General features: G+C 48.6%; 1 protein-coding gene across 11 annotated transcripts in view; it reads left to right on the forward strand.

Moving 5' to 3' along the window:
- PRRC2B (proline rich coiled-coil 2B) overlaps positions 1 to 20,078 on the forward strand; it is an 88,557-nt gene that overhangs the window by 35,857 nt on the left and 32,622 nt on the right. For all 11 annotated transcript variants that reach the window (XM_081803792.1, XM_081803785.1, XM_081803790.1 and 8 more), the window contains exons 5-12: positions 709 to 781; positions 4,363 to 4,506; positions 6,483 to 6,724; positions 7,188 to 7,309; positions 7,758 to 7,900; positions 12,679 to 12,769; positions 15,450 to 15,642; positions 19,291 to 19,606. In XM_081803792.1, the coding sequence (XP_081659918.1) occupies positions 709 to 781; positions 4,363 to 4,506; positions 6,483 to 6,724; positions 7,188 to 7,309; positions 7,758 to 7,900; positions 12,679 to 12,769; positions 15,450 to 15,642; positions 19,291 to 19,606 (1,324 nt within the window). The remainder of the gene's footprint in view (positions 1 to 708; positions 782 to 4,362; positions 4,507 to 6,482; positions 6,725 to 7,187; positions 7,310 to 7,757; positions 7,901 to 12,678; positions 12,770 to 15,449; positions 15,643 to 19,290; positions 19,607 to 20,078) is intronic.

Here is a 20,078-nt window from a genome sequence, read left to right on the forward strand (position 1 = left end):
CTGGCGAGCCCAGGTTAGTGGAAGAGGAAGTCCTCACTTGAGTAGTTGTGCCTTGTAGAATGACAGTAATTAACGGAAAGCGGCGTAGTGGCCCATCCGGTGAAAGATGAGGCGCACCAGCTTTCTTGTGCTAGCTCTCCTTTGCTGGCAGGGGAACGTGATTTTTTTTTTTTTGAAAGTAGACCTTTTGAAGGGGGACTCCTCTTTTTTTTTTTAAAGATTTATTTATTTGAGAGAGAGAATGTGATAGAGCGTGAGACAGGGGAGGGTCAGAGGGAGAAGCAGACTCCCCGCCGAGCAGGGAGCCCGATGCGGGACTCGATCCCGGGACTCCAGGATCATGACCTGAGCCGAAGGCAGTTGCTCAACCGACTGAGCCACCCAGGCGCCCCAAGGGCACGTGATTTTTGAGACACATGCTAGAATTGGGGTCTGGTATTTATCTCTGGAGCGAGGCACAGTAGTACTGTGTGGGTGTGAGAGGCGACCTGACAGTATGTTCTGGAGTGCAGCATGAAGGGGATGTGGGCTTGAGTCCTGGCTTTGCTGTGGGACCAGCTGCGTGAGCTGGCCATGCCCTCTGTCCCGCTCCTCCCCTGTGCTGTGGGCCTGGCAGCTCCTGACGCTCAGACCGCTGCACAGGTGGGAAGCTGGAAGGAAAGCAGGCCAGTTGGGCTGGCTTTGTTCTCATTTCCTTCCTTCTTTCAGAACACAAATTCAGTGCCAGGTGGACCAAAGTCATGGGCACAGCTGAATGGAAAGCCAGCAGGACACGAAGGTGGTAAGTGTGGGTAGGTGGTGTTGGGCTGGGTGTGTGGGAGGGACAAGTACCTTTTCTGGACTGTTCCCCTTGGGTCGTGGCAGCTCTTGGCTTAAAGCTTTGTGGAAGCTCTCACCTGAGTGAGCTTCTGCTCAGTGGAGCCTTTCCCTCTGCCCCAGGGGTGGGAGCGCTGACTCCGCAAGGCTTGTCGGCTCTTTGATTTCCGTGAATGCCGTTAGTCAAGACATTCCTCCTGAGGTGTGTGGGGAGGCTGGACACTGGCCCTGCTGCTCTCTGTCTCGGCTCTGCTGCCGGGGGAGTTGAGACCTGCTCAGCAGTGTGGCTGACATGCGTCCACTTTGTCTCTCCCGGGCCTGCGAGGAGGAGGTGTCGCGTGGTGTGGCGTGAGCCGAGCTCGGGCCTGGGAATTGAGCTGCTTGCTTTTTGGACGGTGACACCAGAGCATTCGTGGCTTACACGGTACTTGTTACCGTTTGTGTCATGCCCGACTCGAGAGGTCTCGCCAGGCAGAGCCGCTCCGCAGCGGGGACGGGGAGAGCGGCAGGAGGAGGTGCTCGGCTTTCAGGGACCGCTCAGTGGCCCATCTGACGGCTTCCCAGGCAGGCCGAGAGCGCGGCCAGACTCTGCCCACCTCCGGTGACAGCAGCCCTCAGAGAAGGCAGGCCCAGGCTCAGTGGGCGCTTTTTGAGAGAAGCCAAAAATCCAGATTTTTCTACATGAGCCCTCCTAATTTGTCACTGTTTGCTCGAGTATTTCTAGCACACTGTGCAGACCAAACTGGATGATGCTGGAAGGAGGGGGCTGCTGGTGGGAGTGGGAGCCCATGATCGCCCTTTCTCCTGCAAAGAGCACTCTCTGGCTGCTTTGCGTACCCTCTAACCCCCGGTCCTGGCGGCACCTTCTCCGTGCGACAGCCGAGGCTTCGGCTGCCACCTTCTGTAGCTTGTGTAGAAAAACAGCTAACGTCCTGCCTGCCCCGAAACCCCCCCCCCCCCCCGCCTTGCCCAGTGCACGTGCCCCTTCTGCGTGGCCGGAGGCTCTGTCCTCGCTCTCTGGTGGGGAATGACACATCAGGCATCAGTGTGCCGAGTGTTGTCAAGCACCAGCTCCTCCAGGGGAGCTCAGGGCAGGAGAGCTTGGCCTGCGTCTGTCCCGTCTGTAAGGGAGCTTTACGCTCCAGTCTGTAGGGTGAGATAGAGGGGGCAAGACGTGTCTCAGTCCCCTACAATTAGGTCTTTAAAGAGGCTTTATAAAGAGCACTCACTAGGTTGTTTTCACAGTAGTCCTTGCTTTCGAAAGCCTTTATTCTGTAAGGCTAGAACTTTTTTTAAGTAAATCAAATGTATTGATTTGTGTTTAAAAAGAATTATAGGGGGGCCTGGGTGGCTAAGTCAGGCTTCTGCCTTTGGCTCAGGTCTTGGGATCTAGCCCCCTAGAACCCCCGCATTGGGCTCTTCTCCCTCTGCCTGCTGCTCCCCCTGCTTGTGCACGCGCTCTCTCTCTCTCTCATAAATAAATAAAATCTTAAAAAAAAAAAACTACAGAGGTTAAAAAAATCCTAGTGTAAATTGGCACAACCCCCGTGGAGGGCAGCTTGGCCATTATCCAAACACTGATATGCACACCCTTCGACCTAGCAGTTCCGTTGTGTGGAAATCCCCCTAGAATGATCCTTGCCCCTGTGAGAAAGGACATACGTACAGGATACTCCTTGCAACATTATAACAGCAAAAGATTGGGAATAATCACTTGACATGTCCACCAGATTTGGGTGCTTTAATGAAATACTACTTGCCTATAAGGAAAAAAAGCATTTTTACATGGATCTGGCAAGATCCCTAGGTTGTAAGATACATTCTTAAATGAAAAAAAGTGTGGAGTAAGTAGTACGTACGGTATGTTACTACTATTCATGAAAAAAATTCAGATGAGGGAAAATCTACTTCTGAAACATGTATGTGCATTAGAGAAGAGTCTGGAAGGGAGCCTCAGAGGAAGGGAGGGAGTGGAGCTGGAAGCAGCCTGTTTCTGAGGGCGTCGGAAGTAGGCGGTGGGGGGGGGGCGTCATCTGTTCGTACCTTTTTACGGCTTCTTACTTTTGAACCTTGTGATTCTATTTCCTATAAAAAAATAAGACGTGGTCTAGAAAATAATTCCAAAACATGACAAAATCCTCTGTGAACGTCTGATTGCTCGTCTTGGAGGTGGCAGAACCCAGGAGCCCAGGAGGAGGGACAGACGTGTCCTGGGCCTGGGCGGGGGCGGGAACGAGGGTCACAGGCCCGAGGTGCCGTCGGGGCGGTGGGCACTTGGCAGTGAGGCCCACAAACATGTTCCTGGCTCAGTGCTTCGGAAGGGCTCTTCCTGAATTGATAGACCCCTCCTTGTAGAAGATGGTCATTGGGCCTGTTTCACCTGGACCAGCCCCCGGGGGCCTGACTGGTGTGGGCTGACGCCCGAGGCTCGTGGGCTCCGGTGGGGCGGCGGGACCCACTGATGGCTCCACCTGGGACCTTCGCGCAGGGACCACGTGGCATAACGGATTGGTGGGGGATCCTCTGCTACTGCTTTGGTTTGAGATTTTGAGTTCTTCCCTCTTTCTTACCTGTGGAGGGTGAGTTTAATCCACGGATAGAGCAAGACCTTCGTGACAGCTGAGGCAGAAAAAAGTACCGAGTGTTTGTTTTTAAGCTTCAGATGTGTATTTTTAAGGCACGACTTCCATATTTCATCCTTGCCAGTGGGTTTTGAACGTGTCCAAGCGACTCTGAGAGTCGAAGTCCCCCTTCACAGAGCAGCAGGGCTCCTTTGTGACGCTTGGAGATCATCTCTCAGGTTAATCATCGCTGAGGAATGTGTCCCGTTGTCACCCTGGCAGGTGTATTTGACCCTGGACCTTTTCGCTAAGTGGGGCAGTGAGTGGGTTGCTGCCTTGTGCGTCTGCACTAATCCCAGCTGCATGTTTCTGGCCAAGCCCGCCTTAGTTCACGGGTCCGTGGATCAGTGGTGCTAAAAAGAATACCTGGGAGGGAAATTTGGCTTTCTCGTCAAAGGAACAAGGCGTATCACAGCCGGACGTTGTAACTGTCATGTTAAGTTTATAGGGTGCTGGGCATGTGGTCCAGATACAAGCAGCAGATCCCACTGGACCCTAAAATGCACCATTTATTATTAGCCATCTGTCTACAAGATGATTTCAGGTTCCCGGTGCTGAGTGCTCCCAGAAAGTTAAAGAAGGGTTTCTTCTCTGAGGAGCCTATAGCATCAGGGAGTGGATGGGAGAGCAAAGGAAGGAACAGATCCTAGGCTTGCAGGAGTGAAATGTTTATTGCTAATGAGGGTGGATCTGGGGTGGAGGCCTTGGGGAGGCAAGGAGAAGGATCTGGGCTGGAGCGACTGTGATCTGCTGTCCCAGCCCCTGCAGGCCTTCTGCGTCTCGCTCTCCTTGTCCCGTGCAGATGGGACACACTCAGCGGGAGCCTGCTCCAGGCGGCGTGGCTCCTGACCCGCGGGGCTGTTAAAGCCGACAGCTGTTGATGCCCGTCAGTGCCCCTCACCGGGTCCTCTGCTTTTCTCGGCAGGTTTAAGGGGCTCAAGCCGACTGTTATCCTTCTCTCCCGAGGAGTTTCCGACGCTGAAAGCAGCTGGAGGGCAGGACAAGGCTGGCAAGGAAAGGGGCGTCTTCGATCTGTCGTATGGGCCAGGACCAAGCCTCCGCCCTCAGAGTAAGTGCACTGTGGTCTCTGTCTGGGCACGTGTGGGAACAGCGGCTGTCCTCCTCCTTTTGCCTTTCTGCCTCTTAGAAGCACACATGCTCTCAACGAGCTGGTGCTCCCGAGCCCCAGGCTCTCTGCCTGCAAAGCTTGCTTACTGACCCTGTTCCCTGCCTCTGTGGGACTTACTCCCTAGGCTGGTCTGTAGAGGACTCCCCCTTTCTCATCCTTCGGGTTGAACCAGGCCTGTCTCCTTCCCCCTCTGTCATCAGACATTTGTTCTGTTCTGTTCTGCTTTGCTCAGGGCAAAGACAGACCAAGGGCCCGTTCACTTCGTACCTGATTCAGGAGCCTGTTTTCTAAGCCAGTGGTGCCTAAACCTAGCAGAATCCTGTCAGGAGCCTTTGAGGAGTTTGTTAAAAAGTCTGATTTCCGGCCCTCCTCCCTCCCCAGCCAAATTAGAATCTCTGTATTTTAACATGCTCCTCTGGGGATTGTTTGTAGCCAGCCTAGGACTTGTCTCCATGGTCCCGTCCTCTGGGGTCTGGCCAAGGAGTTGACAGGATTGTGGAGCAGAACTTACAAGTAATACATGTGTATTTTAATGGCCTCGAGAGGTGAGAGATTAAGATGTTGTGAAATTTGGTGAAATGGTTCTTGTTTTTTGTTTGTTTGGGGGTGGGTGGGGGAAGGGAGGGTTTGATTAGGTCTTGGAACATGAGGGACTTCTGTCCACTTGTCTTAATCCGCGAAGCATCTCAGTGTCAGAAGTGATACCCTGTAAATGAAATGATCACGAGATGACTCTTAAATGGCGCATGCTACCTTTTCAGTGACCTGTGCTGGCTTATTTTGTCTGCTCCAAATAATGTAACCGAATTCCTCAAGCCAAGCATTGGGTAGCTGTCTGGGGTTAAAATGAGCTGCTCTGTAGGACTACAAAAATTTAGAACTAGAAGCAGCTTCTGGGATCAGTTGCATCTCCTCATTTGAGAAGATGGAGCAGGTGTGGCCAGAGCGGTGACCATAGCATTCGCCCAAGATTGCATGCAAGGTGCTTGAATTGCTGGGACCCAGCCCTGGTTTTGTGGCTCCTGTGCTGTGTCTCTTTCTCTTGGGGGTCAAGTACTCAGGGACTTCGTGCTTCAACTCCTAACCAGACATTGACTGAGAAGGGGCGGGCTCATCTGATTCCCCCAGATCTTGTTAAATTTGGCAGCGGGACACATCATCTTGAAAAGATAGATAGGTTGGCAGGTCTTGACCTGCAGGAGAGCACCCTGAGCCTGAGCAGGAGTGGGGGTGAAGGCCTGGTGGGTAGGGCCACAGATCCTCCTACACCCCCACTTGGAGGGCGAGGGGCTCTGCTTTACCTTAAGAGCTGCGAAATCTCTGACCAGAGGCGTCACTGAGAAACAGAGTTGAAACATGTCAGGACTTACACCCGTTTTCAAGGTTTTAGTTGTAAGTAATCTCTACACCCAACATGGAGCTCAAACTCACAACCCCAAGGTCAAGAGTCACACACTCTACCGACTGAGCCAGCCACGTGCCCCAGGACTTATTCCAGTTTTAATGTAAAGCCCAGTGCTGAGCCTAGTGCTGATCCTGATGGGTCAGTATTTGTGGGAGAAATTAACCCCAGGCTGTTTTCATCGAGGCTGTGTCCTGATTTCTTCGTGTGTTAGATCTGTGGGTGTATGTGGTTTCTGTTAATTAATGAAGACCATGTCTTGTTTATACTTGTTTTCTCTGTGAGTGGACCTTGTTTTGTATTTCTCTTACAACCAGACTTCCCACAGCAAGTTCATATTCATTGGTCAGGTGTCTGCCCTCCACCTTCCCTGACAGATTCGACCACTTGACTCTTCACTTTTGGGTTTTTTGTTTTTGTTTTTGGTGAATGAGGGGGTCCCTTGACCTTCAGAACCTCACACAATCCCTCCTCCCCCCTCCTCTTTCCCCTTTTGCCCCCTTTCAATTTCCAGATGTGACAAGCTGGAGGGAGGGCGGTGGGCGAAACATAATTTCTGCCACGTCTCTGAGCGCCTCCCCAACTGAGCTGGGCAGCAGGAACTCAAGTGCGGGAGACGGAGCCCCCTCCTCGGCATGTACCAGCGATTCTAAGGACCCCTCTCTCCGCCCGGCTCAGCCTGTCCGAAAAGGGGCTTCACAGTTCATGGGAAATGTATACCACCCACCTACATACCATGACATGCTTCCTGCTTTTGTAAGTTTTCAGAGTATGCATTTTTTTTCCCCATGAAGTTGGATTGCTCGTGTCCAGCAGAACCTCCTCTAAGTGGTTGAATGTCCACCTCGGTTCTCCTCCCAATGTCTTTGCCCTGATATGCCCTACCTTGGACGTGTCCATTACTTCTGCATTTTTCTCTCCCCCTTTTCAAGTCTTGAGGGTCTTTGGCTTCTTTCCCTGGTGATGTGGGTATTATTTTAGCCTTTGGTTCTTTAGAGAAAGGAGAGGCAGGCATTGCCTACGACATCTCAAGTCCCCAGGTGTGCTTCCTGACGGCATGAAAGAGATGGGGGATACGGGGGTAGGGTTAACTGGGCAGTTCCAAGACTTGCTTGTCTCTTCTTCCCAGTTTCCATTTTCCAAAACGAATTCGAATGCAAGTGGAACTTAGCATGTGAGCCATTACCAGAAAATCCTGTTCATTGATGTTATGTTTCAGATGTGTTCACCGCAGTCATCAGAGAACCAGGGTACAGTGGAACGAGGATCTTTTCCCCTTCCCCAGCTCCGTCTTGAACCCCGTGTTCCTTTTAGACAGTTCCAGATGAATGACCAAGATGGGTAAGGCTCCTGTGTTATAGAGCGTGCCCCCACTTGGGGGCACTGCACGAGATAATGGGCTGACGTTTGAAGGTGCTTTGTCTTTTGGAGGCCACAGTGGACCTGAAAACCAACTCTGAGCTGCAGGGTATGTGGGGTGGCTGGGATCCGGAGCTGGACGAGGCTGGGTTAGGATTGTACGTTTCTGACAAGAGTTGACGTGTTGGCACGTGTTTGTGACTGCTGCCCTAGGCGTTAGTACTGAGTGTATAAAACTGCAGAACGGGGCAGAACTTCTCCGGGATGTGTTTGTTCGTTATAGGTTTCTTTTAAAGGGAAACGATTTAAATATTAAATGCAACCATGAACCTTGGCAATGTAGGACTTATTTTTGGGAAAAGTATTGGGTTGTGCTTCCATCTGTATACTTGACATGAGGCCAGATCTTTACTCTTCTCGCCCTCGTCAGAAAAGAAAGCAGGCTGGGAACGACTCGCCCCATCCGCCCGCTGAGGCAGCTGGTGGGACGGGCGCCGCGGCCCACGATCATCAACGCCGAAAACCTGAAGGGCCTGGACGACCTGGACGCAGACGCTGACGATGGCTGGGCAGGTGGGTCGTGGGGCTTTCAGGGCCAGCGAGTGGGTGTGCGTCCCTCAGCACGCCGCAGCGGGGCTGTGGGGCGGGCGGCAACTTCAGGGCCCCCAGTGGGTGCTGGCCAGCGGTTGCTTCCTCACCGAGCCGTGTCTTCTGTTGGTCTTTGGTTTCGCTCTTAGCTGCAGGGGACGTTTTGTTAACTTTCTAAAAGTTAAACAAAACTGGAAATGGGGCAGTGAGCCCCCAGCTTCCCATCACCTGGCTTCAACAAGTACCACGCCCTGTCCGCCAGTCCAATTGTGTTCTCTTAAAATTCTTTTTGTTTATTTGCTTTCAAGTTACACTGAAAGGTGCTCATCTTCATTGTGCAGTTTTGACAGAGGGATACACGTGTGTAGCACACCTCCCGCTGAGAGGACTTTCCAGAACTTTCCCCTGCCAGCCTGCCTTCCTCCCCCGACTCTGCCTAGGGCCTCCCCTCTTGTGAGGGAGGTTCCATTATGAACAATATTTTCATTTGTCTTCAGTAAATACCCAGGAGTGGAATTGTTAGGTCAAAGGGAAGATGAGCCGTTGGGCCTCTGAGACCCACCTACACCTTTCCCCGTGGTGGCCGTGCGAGGTTACGTTCCTGGCATCAGGGTTTGAGAACTGGGTTTCTCTGCGCCCTCACAACACTTCCATGTGATTAGTCTTTTTAATTTTAGCCATTCTAGTGGGTGTGTAGTGGTGTCTCATTATGCTTGTAATTTGCATTTTGCTGATGACTAATGATGGTGAACAAGTTTTCATGTGTTATTTGGCTACTGGTGTATTTTCTTTCTTTTTTTTTTCTCTTTTTGAGTGGTAGGATAAAAGTCATGGATACGAGTCCTTTGCAACTTAACGTTTTACAAATATTTTTTTCTCATTGTTTGCCTGCCTTGTCTGTCCTTTTTTTTTTTTTTTTAAGATTTATTTATTTGAGAGAGAGAGCATATGAGTGGGGGGAGGGGCAGAGAGGGAGAGGGATTGAGAATCCCAAGCAGACTCCGTGCTGAGAGCGAAGTCTGACACGGCTCTCAATCCCAGGACCCATGAGACCATGACCTGAGCCAAAACCAAGAGTCGGACACTTAACCGACTGAGCCACCCAGGCGCCCCTTGTCTGTTCATTTTTTTAGCCCTGGGTTTTGATGAGCCGAAGTTTTTTTGTTTTGATAAAGTTTAATTTATAAATTTGTGTTTTTTATAGTTATTTCTTTTGTGTCCTGTCTAAAAATCTTTGTCTCCCCTTGACAGCAAAGATACTCCCCCTTTTTTTTTTTAAAGATTTTATTTATTTATTCAACAGAGAGAGTGAGAGAGTATAAGCAGGGGGAGCAGTAGAGGGAGAGGGAGAAGCAGGCTTCCCGCTGAGCAAGGAGTCTGATGTGGGGCTCGATCCTAGGACCCTGAGATCATGACCTGAGCTGAAGGCAGATGCTTAACCATCTGAGCCACCCAGGCGCCCCAAGATACTCTCCTATTTTCTATAGTTTCAATTCTTGTTTTTGGGTCTGTGGTCTTTGTTGAATTAATTTTTGTGCGTAAGCTAGGAGTCCAGGCTCACTTGAATCCAGAAGGATATCTAGTGGTTCTGTACCATTTGTTGTTAGGACTTTCCTCTCCCTATTGAATTTTACTTTGGCACCTTTGCCAAAAATCAATTGACCAGATAAGTATGGGTCTATTTCTGGACCCTGTTTGTTTCCTTGATGTATTTATTCATCCTTATGCCAATACCACACTGTAGCTTTATAGTGAGTCTTAAATTCAGGCCGTGTAAGTTTTCCAGCCTTGTTCCTTTTCAAGATTGACTATTTTTTCAATATTATTCAACTATAAGATCTTTTCATTCCCATATAAATTTAGAATCAGCCTGTCAGTATTTACAAAAAGCTCACAGGCATTTTGGTTAGGACTGTGTTGAATGTATTTCTAGATAAATGATACCTTAATTTTGAATCTTCCACCCGGGAACTTGGTGAATCTGACTTTTCTCAGCTGTGTTTCACAGTTTTCAGTGTGGAGGTCTCCAACATCTTTTGTTAAGTTTATTCCTAAGTAGTTTATGTTTTTTGACGCTGCTGTAAATGGTGTTGATTTTTAAAATGTAATCATTTTTTTGTTTGGTGTTACATAAACCATTGATTTTTGTGTATGGACCTGTACCAGGCACTTCGTTGAATTACACTGATTAGTTTTACTAGTTTTTGTTGATTGCTTAGAATTTTCTACATAAACCATAGTGTTGCTTATAAATAGGGAGAGTTTTGTGTCTTCTTTTCAGATTATATGCCTTTTTTATTTCTTTTTCTTGCCTAAATGCAGTGTGGTACTTCCAGTACAGTGCTGTGTTGAAGTTCTTTGTTCCTGATCTTGGGGAGAAAGTGTCTAGTGTTTCACCGTTAAATCTGATGTCAGCTATAGGATTTTGGGTGTTTTTTATCAGATCAAGGGGTTTCCTTCTATTTCTAGTTTGCTGAGTGTTTTGTTTTCTAAATCATGAATGGGTATTGAATTTTGTTTAATAACTTTCCCTGTGTCTGTGATCAAAAGATTTTTCCCCTTTATTTTGGTAATCTGGAGGACTGCATTGATTGATTGGTTGATACTTGTTTGTTTATTTATTTTTAATGCTAAACCAACCTTGCATTCCTAGAATAAGCTCCACCTTGTTGTATGCCTAGATTCAGTGTGCTGATATTTTATGAAGGTTCTTGGTGTCTATGTCCATGGCAGATATTGGTCTCTGATTTTCTTTTCTTTTAATATCTTTGTTGGGTTTTGGTATTGGGTTATGCTGGGCTCATAAGAGGAGTTGGAAAATGTTCCTTCTTTGCTTTTTGAGTTTCTATAAGTTTGATATTATTTCTCTCCTAAATGTTTGATAAAATTCACCAGTGAAATAATTTAACCCTGGAGTTTTCTTTGTGGTGACATTCTTGATAATAAATTTAATTTCTTTGATTAGTTAGAGGGCTACTCAGATTTCCTTTGTTGTTTTTGTCAGTATTTAAAAAGTCGTGTTTTTCAAGGGATTTGTTCATTTCTTTTGAGTTGAATTTATTGGTATAAAGTTGTTGATCTCATTCCTTTTCCTTTTGGTGTCTGTAGGATCTGTAGTGATAGCCCCTCTTTCATTCCCAGTAATTGGGTAATTTGTATTTTTTCTCTTTTTCTTATTCACTTCTGCTAAGGAGTTATTCTTTTTAATCTTTATCTCTTAAGAAAAGGCAGTTTAAACTGGGGCTTTAATTTTCTCCATTGTTGGATTGTTATCTGTTCATTTTAATTATTAGGGCTTTCTGGATTTCTGATTTAACTCCATTGTAGTCCAAGAGCATACACTGTATGATTCTGGTTCTTTTCAACTCACTGAGACTTATTTTATGACTAGGACATAGTCTGTCTTGGTGACTATTCAAGTGTATTTGAAAAGAATGTGTATTCTACAGTTGTTGAGCATCTGTAAATATCAGTTTAGTCACTATCAAGGTGGTTAATATTATCCTTCAGATCTTACATATTTATATTTTTGTCTAATTCTCTTACTGAAAATGAGGTGTGGAATTCTCCACTGTGACTGTGGATTTATCTATTTCTCCCTTTAATTCTATCAGGTTTCTGCTTCATTGGTTTCTAAGCTGTTATTAGGCATATGCACATTTATAATTTTTATGACCGACATATTGATCCTTTGTATTGTTTTCAGATGTCCTTTATCACTAGAAATGTTTCTTGTCTTGGTGGGGGGGCGTCTTTTGTCCCATGTTAGATCATTGCTCTGGTGTTAATGTTTTCATGTTGTGTCTTTTTTCTTTAATCCTTTTCCTTTCAGCCCATTTGTGTTTGTATTTAAACTGATGATCTAGACAGCGTATAGTTGCACTTGCCTTTTCATCAAATTTGCTTTGTAATTGTATTGGACTTTTTGTTTTCTTTTTAAAAAGATACAGTTCATAAAACAAATTTCACATACCATTAAATCCATCCTTTTAAAGTCCACAGTTCAGTGGGTTTTAGTACATTCACATGTTTGTGCAGCCATTTCCACTGTCCAGTTCCAGAACATTTCCATCACCCACAAAAGAAGCACACTGTACCATTAGCAGCCACTCCCAGTGACCCCCCACCCCCACATGCATCCTCTGGCAACCACTATTTACTTTCCGTCTCTGTGGTTTTGCCTCTTCGGGACACTTCATGTAAACGGAAGCCCAGTATAGCGTGTGGCCTTTTCTCTCTGGCTTCTCTCACTGAGCATGTTTTCAGGATTCATCTTGTTGAGGTGTGTGTCCGTATTCATTTTTATGGCCAAAATACTCTTTCCCTGTATGGCTCTCCCACATTTTGTGTGCCGACTTGTCAGCTGATGGGCACGTTCTGCCCCCTGAGCCCCTCACGCTGGGTAGCTCACAGATCCCACTGGCCAAGCCTCTGTGTTGCCAGGTTGGACTCCCGTCTCGTTTTGCCTGCTTTTTTGTTCACTCTTCCGTACCTTCTAATATGTTTGTAAAATATTTTGTCCAGATTTAAGAACCGTTATCTGTGGAAGGGTTAATCTGGCCGGGTTGCTCTGTTGTCGCCCGAAGCCAAAGCCATCCCTCACCTGATTTGCGGTGTTTGTCGTGGTGGCGGTTGGCCGGGTTGCCCTTCCTCCTCCGTTGGGCCGACAGCAGCCCTTGACTGGAGGAAGTCCCCAGGGTGGCGCTCTTAGCGCTGCTCAGACTTGGCTTCTCTTGGTCTCCTTGGCCCTCCTCCTGTTGTAGGCCTTCATGAGGAAGTGGACTACTCCGAGAAACTGAAGTTCAGTGATGATGAAGAGGAGGAAGAAGTTGGGAAGGATGGCAGGCCGAAGTGGTAAGGATCCCCCATCCCTGCTCGGAGCGCCGCTCCCTGGGGCTTGACCAAAGCGGGTGCACGCGCATCACTGCTTGGCCGTGCGGCCGTGTGCTGGTCACCGTGCCAAGTGCATTTCCTGGTCATGGGCAGCCTCAACACGGGCAGATGTGGTTTCCCTTCTGCGGATGGGACAGCGTGTGGGACCGGAGCCAGGGTGCGCATCCCGGCACGGTTGGCTGGTGGGCTGGCTGAGTCCTGGTGGTTTTAACCGTGTGCCAGTGTTTCCCGAGTGTTGTTTGCACCTCCTGCTCCGCAGATTACGTGTGGGTCTGGTGCCCAGCAGGGTTTCTCTGGCCAGGCACAGCTGGGAAACCACCAGGGTTCAACTTAACTCCTTTACTTCACGGTTGCCCAGAGCCTAGGACATGCGTGCTGAAGCGTGTCGGGGATCTTTGGAGAGGTGGGAGAAGCACTGAGTGGGGTATGCCAGATTTCCTGAACTTACTTGACCATTTCATCCTTTTTCTGTCTTTTTTGGACTCATATTACCTATAATGCCCTTTGAAAAAAAACTCCATTGTAGTTTGGTCCCTCTAGTTTTTGTCATAATGCCAGTAGATTGATTGGCTAGTACTTTTTATTTTTATTTATTTTTAAAGTAAACGCCATCCCTAATGTGGGGCTCGAACTCCTGACCCTGAGATCAAGAGTCGCACGCTCTACTGACTGAGCCAGCCAGGCTCCCCTGGCTAGTACTTTTTTTTTTTTTTTTTTTAAGATTTTTTTAATTTATTTGAGAGAGAAGGAGAGAGAACACAAGCAGGAGAAGGGCAGAGGGAGAAGGCGAAGCAGGCTCCTGGCTGAGCAGGGAGCCTGACTTGGGCCTCAATCCCATGATCCCTGGGATCGTGACCTGAGCTGAAGGCAGACGCTTAACCAACTGAGCCACCCAGGTGCCCCTGGCTAGTACTTTTTAAATAGTACTTATGGCTGCTTTAATTTGCTTTTCAATTTAATTTAATTTTATTTTTGAATACCAGCAAATATGAATGCTTTCCTTTGTGTGGGATTGCCTATTTCCTTTGTATATTTATTTATTAGACTTACTATATCACCTTTAAAATGGGGTTAGTGTTTTATATCATTTAAATATTAATGCTTTGATGTTTTTCCTTTTGTCAGTTTTATTGTCAATAACTGAATGTTTACATAGTCAAGCGTGCAAGTCTTTTTCTTTGTTATTCCATGTTATTTACTTCAAAGTCCTTCTAGAGGGGGTGGGTAGTGACCTTCAGCTACTTTTTCTCTGGTACACGAACAGTGAACTAATTGAGGCTTCTCTAGTTTATTTTACTGCTGTTTGATTTTAACTGAAGCTTTGAATGCACTTGGGAAATATCTATGGGTCAGTTCTTGGAACACTCAGCCCAGAAGGAATTGTGAGCAAGAATTTAAATCAAAGGCAAAGACATACAGTTTTACAGACTTATGGAGCAATAGGACACTCTGTTCCTCATCTCTTTCAGTTGACGTGAATGGAATATTCAACTGAAAGGGTTAAGCATGGGTTTGGACCCAGCTTCGCTGCTGGCTTTGACCAAGGGCATCTCAGATTGAGAGTCCCCAAGCCATCCCCTCCCTGAACCTGCTCTTTTCTCCGTGTTCTCCGAGTTAGTTGTGAGTCTCCTCCTCCAAGCTCCCGGGTCTTCCTTAAATCATTTTTGTTTCCCCATCCCTGATGGGTTCCCGACACTTTCCTGGACTCCATCCCTTCCTGTTCATTGTCCCTGGGCCCCTGGGACCACATCCTTTCTTTTCTGGACCATTCAGAGGTTAGCCGGCTCACATCCTTCCTCCACACTGTGCCTTAGTCGTCTTTCCTGGTGCGTCAGGAGCCTTGCGTGGTCTTGGCGCCTCTCAAAGTGAGAGCCTCATCTTCCCTTTGCCCTCCCTGCACCTGTGTGCATGGACACACGCAGACACACACATATGAGCCACTCCTGACCCCCTGCTTTTCTCTGGACTCCTTGATGTGTGCTGGGCGCTTCTTTTGCACAAAAGCAGTGCTTGGTAAATGCACATATTTTTTTTACCCTGGTGCCTTTGTTTCCCTGCAGCACATAAAGGTGAGCACTGTCCAGATCTCCATTCCCTTCCAGCCTCCGTTTGGAACCCCTCTTCTTCTTCTCCGTGCTGCATCTGCTTGGCTTCCTCCTCTTGCTCTCTGTATTATGCATCATTCAGTGAGTCGTCTTTTGCTATTTTGAGGAGAATTGATTGAGCACCTCCTTTATGCAAAACACAGGGAAGGAGCCATAGTCTAAGGAGAAGGGACCTTCATCTGGGATCCTAGGTTCATATCTGTTCGCTCTTCCTGGGAAGACAGCTCCCCAAGCTCTCTGAAACTCTGTTACCAACCCTTTAAAATGGGGGGAAAGGACTTATTTTCCTGTAAACCAAGTAATGGATGTGAAATGTCCCACCTGGAGTTTTGTGTGTAAGAGTGACGTGGTAAATGTTGGTGCTGGATTTTGGTGTTCTGGGCGTGTCCTCTCACCCACGGCGGGCTAGGTCTGTTCCAGGGAAGGACATTGGTGTATGGACAGCTGGCTTGGGGATTCCTGAGGCCCTCTGACGGGTAAGACCAAACCATGCTGGGGCTGATGGGAAAACTCACGCTCACTGCGGTCTGTCCCAGGAGCAGTTGGGACCCCAGACGGCAGCGACAGTTGTCGATGAGCTCCGCGGACAGTGCCGATGTCAAGCGTTCCCAAGAGGAAGGAAAGGACTGGGGCGAAGCAGTGGGTGTGACCCGTGTCGTCCGGAAAGTGCCAGAACCTCAGCCACTTTCCAGGAAACTTCACAGCTGGGCGTCTGGCCCTGACTACCAGGTACCGTGGTCCCTGGAGGGGTTCTGTGCCTGTGACTAGCTTGGGGAAGATGCACGCATGCGCACACACCTGTTCTTCTCAAATTCGTTCTCACCAGAGCTCCAAGACCGCAGCACAGCAGTCGTCTGGTCGTCTGGCCTATGCGTTTGTACTTCACTGAGTTCCGTGGTTAGGTTTCTGAAAAGTCCTGGGTGGACATTTCTCTCTTTTGATTTTTCATTAAAAAAATTTCTTTTAAAATTTTGAAACAGTCACAAACTTACCAAAAAGTTGGAAGCACAACACAAAGAATATTTTTCTCTGAACCATTTGTAGAGTAAGTTGCCAGCCTGGTCAGGCCCTGTCACTGCAGAAAACTTTGGTATTAATTTTCTGCCTCGTAGGTAACCACAGTCAAAATCAGGAAGTTAGCGTTGATACCTCACTGCCATCTGATCCTCAGCCCCATCCAACTCCTACCTGGAGTTGGTTCCATCAGTGTCCTTTGTACAGAGGAGTCCAATCACAGACTGCCTGCAGTCTGCAGTAGCCCCTCAGCCTTCCTTCACACTCGTGACTTTGACACTTGTGGGGATTGCAAGCCATTTATTTTGTGGAATTCACCTCAAGTTGGGTTTGTCTGGTGTTTCCTCATGATTAGGTCCAAGGTTTGCATTTTTGGCTAGACTATCTCAGAAATGACACTGACTCCTCTCCTCGCATCCCACCATGCGACAGAGAGCCCACTCTGTGCGCGCTCTGGCAGCTTTCACTCTGATCTCTCGACTAAGATTTTAATGTCCCCTGAATTTCACACTGTGGAGTTTCTCTCTTCCACATTTGTAATAAAAAATATGTGGGGAGATACTTTGAAATTATGACTATCCTGTTTCTCATTAAACTTCTAGTTTACTTATTTACATAGTGAGTTATAATCTCTTCCTCTCGTTGTTTTGAAGCTCCAAGTATTTTTGATTTGGCAGTCAGGAGCCTCTTCAGGCTGGCGTCGGTCCTTATGTGTCCCATCCATTATTGAGCAGTTTCCTTGTTTTCTGGTAGGACAAGCTTTTCTTTTCTTTCAATTTTTTTTTTTTCTAAGTAAGCTCTACACCCAACATGGGGCGTGAACTCACGACCTGAGATCAAGAGTCACATGGTCAGTCTACCATCTGAGCCAGCCAGGCGCCCCAGGACGAGCTTTTCCAAGGTCATTTTGTCCTTACCTTGCCTTGGTCTGGAATCAGCCCTTATGATACTTAGAAACCAATATGTGGGTATCGGGAGTGCTCACTCCTCCTGGGCCTGCTCGGTGGACTGGGTGAGGAAAGGTGTGTATGTATATACAGATACACATAGATACATGTTTGTGTCTTTATTATTTCCATGTCTGTGTGGAGAGCCATGACTTCACAGTGGTACCTTTGGTTCCACACAATCCAACTTGGTTCATTCCCCCCGTGTATCTGTAGCTCCTCTCTCCAGCAGTGAGACATCTGTTCCCATTGTCCCTGGTATTCACACTCACTTGATCCATCCCCCCGTGTGTGACCAGTCTCCCGTTTCTGCCCCCCACGCTCTCTCCCTTGCACAGATGCCCTGCTTGCTCCCTCAGCTGTCAGTGCCCCGTCCTCCCTGCCCCACGTGGATGCCCTGAATCTCCCTGCTGGGCCGCCTCTCCTTGTGATGTGCCTCCTCACCCAGCTGGGTTGGCTCTAACTCCCACACCAGCCACACCTCTACACGGACCCCCTCCTCGCCCTGCCTGGGCTCTGACCACCTGCTCTTAGCCACCATGACTGCCCGGCGCCAGATGCCTGCCTTGTGCCACACTTCGGGACTTGGGGACTGATTGTCCAGGAGGCGCAGAGTTAGTTCAGGGAAAGGTATTAATTCAAATATGTTTAGCAAAACAACAACCACAGTAACAAAATTGCCATTTTTAATGCACTTTGCCATTTAAGGGGCTCTGGTTCTACATCACATAAAATAAAAATGCCTTTATTTTCAGTCTTTTGTACTGAGTACCTACTGTGTGCCAGGCCCTGTGTTAGGCATAGGGGACACAAAGGGGAAACAAAATTGACAGAGCTGTTCTTGGAAATTACCCTGCAGTTAATCCAAATTCCATTCCTGTATTGGGGTTACTCAGTATTCCAGGAAGGTTTCACTTTGATCTGCTCATAAGCAACAATGTGAGTTAACTGAGTCAACAGAGAAAAAAATCTCTATAATTTTATGCATTCAGATTTCTGAAAAGTTCAAACGCTTTCCAGAGCACGGGGTCTATGAAATGGCAGCTAATGTTAAGGCACTCCCAGCCATCTTACTGGAGTTACACACGTGCCCTTTGATTCTGCTCTTTCATTTCTGGGAGCCCCGAGGGGTGAGGTAAATGATGATGTAGGCCCGGGGGCTGCCACCGTGCACGGCGTTCCAGAGCACGGGCAGGCCTGGTCCCAGGCAACGTGAAAGGAAAGTGCGCACCTCGGCCCCAGTCTCATCATCTGAAAGTGCGTTTAAATGCTTCCGAGTTCGAAGTTTCTAATCTTCTCTGTCATTATTGTCTCTGGATCACGAGAAGTTAACTTGCAGGAGAAAAGTCCTTGACTGCAATAAATGTGTCACATGGCTCTTTTGTCAAGGGCTCATGAGCACACCAGAAAAGGCAGAGATCTTGTTTTTGATGTTTGAGGACTGGGGACCCTTGTGTGCATCTGTCACTAGCATCCGGCATGGGAAGCTCTGTGGTTTTTTTTTTAAGATTTTATTTATTTGTTTGACAGAGACACAACGAGAGAGGGAACACAAGCAGGGGGAGTGGGAGAGGGAGAAGCAGGCTTCCTGCTGAGCAGGGAGCCCGATGCGGGACTCGATCCCAGGACCCTGGGATCATGACCTGAGCCGAAGGCAGACGCCACCCAGGCGCCCTGGGAAGCTCTGTTTTTTGATGGTCATTCCTCATGGGAGTTTTGGTGACTGGCGCTCAGTTACACTTGCCCATCATCTGTGCTGTGTTCTGTCTGCAGCTCCGCTCCCTGCAGATCGGGGAGCAACCTTCCCAGGGTTGAGAGGGCGTCCCACTGGTTGCCCGGTAACTGGGAACCAGTGAGAGACTCAGAAGTGGATGAAGTGGCCCAAAGAGATGTCTTTATATGAAGAGTCACTTTGAAACCATATGTCTGATTGTGAATTTTAGTTTCTTGCACCCCTTTACACCCAGAGGTTTCTGTATTTTCACGGGAGAAAGAGGAGAGCCGTTTTGCGACTCAAATGATGAATGTGTGGGTCTCTGCTCCTGTCCGCTAGCCGTGGAGGCCCTAATCTTGTGTGTGCATTAGCCGTGGTGAGAGCATCCAGGCACTGTTTCCCGTGTCGGTCACGGTGCAGAGCACCTTGCACATCCTTCATTGCACATCTCCTGTCCCTAGGGCCTCCTTTATCCCCAGCTTGCACAGGGGGAGCTAAGGTAGAGAACGTTGGCACTTGCCCAGACCTCACTGCAGATTAGTAAAGGGCCAAGCAGGATTGAAACCCAGGTCCACTCGGCACGTGACTGCTGCCTCTTAAAGGTGTTCAGGGGTCTCGGGAAGGAGAACTGATCTCATGGTGGGGTGGACCGTGTCCCAGGCATGGGGCCCATTGTTTCATCCGACTTTATTCTCTGGGCAGAAATCCTCGCTGGGCAGCATGTTCCGGCAGCAGTCTATGGAGGAGAAAGAGGACAAGCCACCCCCACGGCAGAAGTTTGTGCAGTCAGAGATGTCCGAAGCCGTGGAGCGAGCCCGAAAGCGCCGGGAGGAGGAGGAGCGCCGAGCCCGGGAAGAGAGGCTGGCTGCCTGTGCTGCCAAGCTCAAGCAGCTGGACCAGAAGTGCAAGCAGGCTCAGAAGGCGGGAGAGGCCCAGAAGCAGGCAGAGAAGGAAGTGCCCCGATCTCCAGGCACCGAGAAGCTGCCCCCACAGGAGAATGGCCCTGCTGTGCGCAAGGGTAAGCGCTGGGCCCTGGTCCCGTGAAGCGGACACCCTGGGCTGTTGCCAGTACTCTGCGTCTCCCTGGCTTCCTAGTGCAACCTGCGGCCGCAGCAAGGGGACGCGGGGAAGCACTGGCTGTTGAGTTCTGGCCTGGGTTCACCTCCTGTTGCAGCTACACACTTCGCTCCCTGGAGCTTGTTTCCTCATTGTTAAAACGGGATGGAAGTAGCCTGTACCTGCCCACACGCTGAGGGGCCACGGGAAAGAAAGTACAGAAAGCACTTGGCGAAGAGCATGCGTGTTACCAACTTTGTCCTCATTGTCCTCATCACTGTTCTCGTTCCTGCCACTGCCCACCCGAATATGCGGGTGCTGGAGGGCTTTAATTCAAGCACAGGGTCCTTGTGGTTCATTTAAGAAAATCACAAAAAACGTACCTTTGTGACATTGAGAGAAGCCTGCCTGCTCGTTCGAGTGCATTCTTCCTG

Source organism: Leptonychotes weddellii, chromosome 14 (genome assembly GCF_054177405.1).
Source record: "Leptonychotes weddellii isolate Sample4059 chromosome 14, ASM5417740v2, whole genome shotgun sequence".
Classification (NCBI taxonomy): domain Eukaryota; kingdom Metazoa; phylum Chordata; class Mammalia; order Carnivora; family Phocidae; genus Leptonychotes; species Leptonychotes weddellii.